This window comes from Cyclopterus lumpus, chromosome 17 (assembly GCF_009769545.1).
Source record: "Cyclopterus lumpus isolate fCycLum1 chromosome 17, fCycLum1.pri, whole genome shotgun sequence".
Classification (NCBI taxonomy): domain Eukaryota; kingdom Metazoa; phylum Chordata; class Actinopteri; order Perciformes; family Cyclopteridae; genus Cyclopterus; species Cyclopterus lumpus.
Window position 1 is genome coordinate 13,686,888 of NC_046982.1, and position 6,000 is coordinate 13,692,887.

General features: G+C 38.4%; 1 protein-coding gene across 2 annotated transcripts in view; it reads left to right on the top strand.

Annotated features, from left to right (window-relative positions):
- Nucleotides 1-5,544, top strand: part of LOC117747064 (collagen alpha-1(XI) chain-like) — a 72,130-nt gene extending 66,586 nt beyond the window's left edge. The window contains exons 51-60 of one of the 2 annotated variants that reach the window (XM_034556460.1): nucleotides 496-603; nucleotides 925-978; nucleotides 1,065-1,100; nucleotides 1,215-1,268; nucleotides 1,562-1,823; nucleotides 2,405-2,517; nucleotides 2,696-2,764; nucleotides 2,974-3,207; nucleotides 3,920-4,104; nucleotides 4,196-5,544. In XM_034556460.1, the coding sequence (XP_034412351.1) occupies nucleotides 496-603; nucleotides 925-978; nucleotides 1,065-1,100; nucleotides 1,215-1,268; nucleotides 1,562-1,823; nucleotides 2,405-2,517; nucleotides 2,696-2,764; nucleotides 2,974-3,207; nucleotides 3,920-4,066 (1,077 nt within the window). In that variant the 3' untranslated portion in view covers nucleotides 4,067-4,104; nucleotides 4,196-5,544. Of the gene's footprint in view, nucleotides 1-495; nucleotides 604-924; nucleotides 979-1,064; nucleotides 1,101-1,214; nucleotides 1,269-1,561; nucleotides 1,824-2,404; nucleotides 2,518-2,695; nucleotides 2,765-2,973; nucleotides 3,208-3,919; nucleotides 4,154-4,195 lie in introns of those variants that run through there. The other variant, XM_034556461.1, reaches the window with a different exon arrangement.
- Nucleotides 5,545-6,000: the final 456 nt, after the last annotated feature.

The window sequence follows — 6,000 nt, forward strand, 5'->3', positions numbered from 1 at the left end:
TGCAGTAGTCAGATGCAGAAGACCATAACTCTGCCGAGCAGCAGGTACCATTGTATATGACAACCACTATAAACACACTAATCATTTTATAGGCAGAAATAATAGTAAAACTGTGGTCATCTGGCCAGACATTTGTGCAAGAACTTTAAGGTGAATATGCATGTGGGCTTTGCCTTGAAAAACTGCTTTCATTTTCTGCAGATGATGAATGAATAGAGATTAAACTTTAACATGTATCTATAATATACATACAAGTAGGTGACAGACAATGCATATGTAAACAAGGAAAATAAAACAGGGGACCACCATATATAATGTCTTTAGGTTAAACAATAATACAGTAGGTGGAAAGTGCAAATATACTGTAATAAATATTGAATGGCTAATGTTCCAGGTTGCTTTATATACATGATGTAATTCTATCAAATATTGTTTTGTTCTCAAAACTTATTTCTAAGCCTTCATCTTCCTTTTTAATGTCTCTGCCTGCTTCAGGGTCATCCGGGTCTTATCGGCCTAATTGGACCACCTGGTGAGTCTGGAGAGAAGGGAGACCGAGGATTGCCTGGACTTCAGGGTACTGGCGGTGGCAAGGGTGATGCTGTAAGTGTCAGGCAGAGTATGCTTTATTAAAATGTATTCGTCGTCTCCACTGGAATGTGGAAATAATAAAGTCATAGCGCTACGTAAATGTATTCTTAAGACTTAGAGGTTATATTCCCACAATACAACTATATAGTAAAAGGGGGTCAAGAACTAAAACAAAAACAAATCTTGAATTTAGATTATTTTATAACATATATAAATACATAAGACTGTAATTTAGGCTTGGTGTTTGGATAAATTCATTCATCAAGTATTGTATCTTAAACGAGACATCTGTATATTGCATTTTGACTAATGTGATCTATTATCTGTTATAAGGGTGCTGGTGGTTCCAGTGGCCCTCTCGGCCCCCCTGGTCCCCCTGGTATTTCTGTAAGTAATTATTATTATTTTTCTTTGATCAAAACATTTTTATCATCATGGCTGTAGCTCATCTCTTAATATTCTATTTTCCACAGGGCTCTCAAGGACAGAAAGGTTCAAAGGGATCAGGTGTAAGTTATGTTTTCATTCTATTCAGTGTTTTACGCCTCTCTTTGCCTGTTGTGTCTTTTATGAAAACATTATTTTTTTCTACATTATGACCATGATACTTTGTCTTCTGTCAGGGTTCAACAGGTCAGAAGGGAGACACTGGACTGATTGGACCACCTGGAGCACCTGTAAGTTACCCGTTTATTGTCTTTAGATAGATCAAACCAAGCATTATTATTATTATGCACCTATTTTACTTTATTATTATACTCCTAAAATGCTCTGAATGTGCATTAACTATAGCAATATGATTAGAATAGAAACAATGAGGTGTATCAATAGGCTTTGGGAAATAAAATTGCTTAAACAGCTTAAACAGCCAATGTTTAAGTTGACAAAGACTACACATTTCTTTGGAAACCAACCTCTGACATTTATATTAATAGCAATAACGGGCTTCACCTTCACCTCCGTGTTTCAGGGTCCACCCGGTGATATCATCCAGCCGCTGCCCATGCAGCAGTCTTACAGAAAGACCAGGCGGCATGCTGAGATGCAGGGAGACGAGGCGCTGCCAGACTACGGCGTAGATGGCGTCGGTATGGGGGGAATGGAGGATGTCTTCGGATCCCTCAACAACCTCAAACAGGACATTGAGCGCATGAAGTTCCCCGTGGGCACCCAAGACAATCCTGCCAGGACCTGCAACGACCTGCACCTCAGCCAGCCGGACTACCCAGATGGTATGGCAGAGACAGATTTATATTAGTGGCCTATAGAGGAAACAAGTTAACATACAGTACAGTGGCACAACATGTATTCTATGCTCTACTTCAACAGGTTGTGATTAATTAAGTCATCATCTTTACTTGAATTGTTTTAAACACCCTCTTACAGTGCAGCTGCCAACATCCTGAAGTGAGGTTGATAAAATAACTCATCTTGTCACCTTTATAAGCAGCTAGGGTTGAACAAGACGCATTTGCTTCATTTGTAATTTATATTCTATTTAAAACATTAGCATAAATCAAAGATAAGACAATTGTAGGTCACTATTATGGAAACTAAATTGTGAGGTTTTTACATTTTGTTATCACAAATATTTGCATTATGTTATTTGCTGGATTTAATGCAGAAATTGGCATCCCCTTTATTCATGTGTGATTAACCAAAAACAAGAAAATATATACTCCTTGTGGACATGCTCACAAAGCCTGACATCCATAAAACATGAGTGTATTTTCTAATAGTTGAGCTGTGATGATGTGGACATTAAATAACAGCCGTAGTATTCACATGTCTCATGACTCTGTTTCTCTCTCAGGTGAATACTGGATTGATCCAAACCAGGGCTGTATCGGAGACTCCATTAAGGTGTTCTGTAACTTCACAGCAGGCGGAGAAACGTGCATTCACCCAGATAAGAAATCCACAGGAGTAAGTAACGGGCAACTGTTGACATGTGTTGAATACAGACCTGAAACAAATGGTGTGTTGAGTAAAAAAAATGTTGGAGCTATTTGCAGCTATTTTAATTAACATCTGTGTGCAGCTATTGCAAAAGTGAAACATGTTGAAGTTCTCTAATTGTCATTTCACTTTTTCTTCTATTAAGGTTAGAATATCCAACTGGCCCAAGGAGTCTCCAGGTTCATGGTTCAGTGAATTTAAACGTGGCAAAATTGTGAGTCACCCCACATGACTTTAAAATGTCTTATTTCATCTACCTGTAGATACTCACGTCCGTTCTTTCTCACTATGTCTCAATTACTGTAACTCTTCCCACCATTCTCTCACTTTCCTGCCGTGCATCTCCCTCCGTTACCTTCCTCATCCTATTGACCTCCTCTCCTCCTTTTCTTTCCCTTCCCTGTCCCGTCTCTCTGTCCCCAGTTGAGCTATGTTGACATGGCAGAAAACACCATCAACACGGTGCAGATGACCTTCCTGAAGCTGCTGAGCTCCTCGGCACGGCAGAACTTCACCTACATTTGCCACCAGTCTGCTGCCTGGTACGACGCCAAGGAGGACAACTATGACAAGGCACTGCGCTTCCTGGGCTCCAACGATGAGGAGATGTCTTACGACAATAATCCCTTCATCAAGCCTCTGATGGACGGCTGCTCGGTAAATACTCATTAGCTAACTTTTAGTTTGCAAAAAAAAAAAATGTTTCCCCGAATCCCACTTATCCTCACAAACAGACTGACTGTCATACAATGTGTGTATAGTGGTGAGAGTCTGATATTGATTAAGAAAAAAAGCAATTCCATATGTAGTTCTTCTTTGTACAATATTCAGAAACATTTCATGCAGTGTAGCACGCACACTGTGTAGCTCTCCATCTGTCTTTTATGTTTTCATTCTCGCCTTTTGAGTTTTCAGTCTTTTTTACAACATGCTATAGTATTATTTATTTTTTTACCACATACTCATTTACTCTTTATGGCATGCTATCTTATGCCTATGACAGTCTATAATATGACTTTTTTGGTTTTCATGACATTGTACTGTACCAGGACTTTTTAATGTACGATATTATTACTTTTCTTTCATTTGTCACACTCTATGTCTTTCAATGACTAATTCCTTTTTTTCATTTCAGAAGCTTATTATCAAAACTGTTGTTGGTTAATTGTCTGTAAAATCCAATATTATCTCATCAGAAATTCACCCATTTTCTGTACGTTCTTTTTCAATGTGATTATGGCCCCGTTTCTTTTTTTACAGAACAATCTGAAATGAAATTCTTTGAATGACTGTGATAAAAGTCCCCGTAAAAATTGCGAGTCATACTGCACCACCTTACTAAATGAATGTCTGTCCTTTGTGTTCTCAGCTGAAGCAGGGCTATTCAAAGACGGTGATGGAGATCAACACTCCGCGCATCGACCAGTTGCCAATCATTGACGTCATGCTGAATGACTTTGGGGAATCCAACCAGAGGTTTGGCTTTGAGGTCGGCCCTGTCTGTTTCATAGGCTAGACACACACTTACTCCCCGCTGAAGGACAGGGTCAGAGGGTAAATATTAACACCCACATGCTGAGATCCAACATCCTAACTTCTCTCCCTGCGAAGCAAAAAACCTGTGTTTTCTTTTGTTGCCGAGAAGATCCACTCAAGCCCGGAGAAGAAGAGTGCCTTTAGGCCCTGTCATGAAGTCGCTGACTAGGGGAAACTACTCCTCGCCCTTGTAGGGCCAGAATCACATGACTTTAACTTACATGCAGTAATGGGAGTGACATCAGCAAAAGGACATTTGATGCCGTGGCGGACAGCTGCGCACTTTCAGCAACAAAGAGAGGATCCACTAAACTCAAGCCCCATCCTCCCTCGTCCTTCGCCTCCCTCTCTGGATGCTCCAGGTGCTGCTCTGAATACAACCACAGAGGTGCTTTTTTGCAGAATGGCAAAACACTCAAGGTGCTACAAAAAGTGCTTTTTGATAAAACTGTAATTATTATTATTATTGTGTATAATATTGTTCCTTTCCGAATCCACTCTTAAAACGTGCATGTGCCCCAGCTCTTAGAGTTTAAATACATATTTGGTAAACTATATAGAAATAAATCCAATGAATATTTTGGATGTGTGTTAAAAACTAATTTGCCAAGAAATATGTCTTTTGAAAACATTCCAGTTTGTAAGTAAACAATAATCCTTGTGTAAATAATATGACTTTCATTTGATTTCTATGAGCGATAACCTAACTGGAACATAACATTTAAAACTAAAAGCATTAGGGGTTTATTCATGAGATACCAGTTGTTGTGTCCATAAGGATATTAAGCCATAATAAAATAAGATGCTAATATAAATATTGTAAAGGCTTATTCTTCAAAAGATTACTCACCCAGATGTTATATTGTACCTCAGCTTCTATTTAAAAAAGGTGGACATATTTGGCTTGTCTTCAATTGAGCTTATATCTTGATAACACAATAAAGTTTGAACATTATTTGTAGAAGTCTAACTTACAAAGAAAATATTTTCTTTTTTTCTTTTTTGGAGGTTAATTTGTCAAACTGTTTGTTTGTTTTTTAGAAATACCCCCTCCCCCCCCCAAAAAAAAAGTCCTGGTGATGTTCTTATTTGTGAAATTGAACAAAGTGTTTTCACGTGCCTTGAATTGTTCATAAAAAAATATTAAAACTGGATTCTGAAAAATGTTGGATTGAATGTCTGTATTTGAGTGCAGAAATAATTGGTGCCCTTTTGTGATTCTGCCCTGCCTGAAACATATTACCTTCCTTCCCCATGATTTAAGATTAGGGTTCATGCTGTGATCTCTTCCACTTTCTTTCTCTGACTCAGATTTAACTTTAATCAAAATCTGTTTGCATCTCCACCTTTAGCTGAAAGCTATATTAGCATAGACTTCAGAGCCGCTTTCAAACCTGTGTAATTACAGTATGTTTACAAACTATGTACAATGGAAATAAATATTTGGTGCTTGGCCAAATGCACACTGCAATCGTTTGCATTCACTGACAGATTATCCTATATTTAGTATTTTATCATATTGAATACATAAAAACACTGTATCAAGGCTCTTATGTGCCAACACTAGGCGATTAAAACACTCCACAGGCTGATAAGGCTTCCAAATGCACCACTGGCTTTGTAGAAAATGCACATGACAGACAAAAGAATCTTCACAGGATAGTAAAATGAAGATATTGGGTTTTTTAAGGCCAGTTATCTATATACATTGTTGATATTCGGTAAGGGATTTTGAGTTACTTCAGAAAAAAAGCGATCTGTGAGTATGAGAAACCCGTTAAGCATCAAAGTACAACAACATCTAAAACATGAACTTTCCTGAGATAGCACTGATCAAATGAACTTACTGTGTCACCCCAGAGGGTTTATTTCACTTCCACTTCCAGACACACAGGAGCGACGTGGGATCTCTTG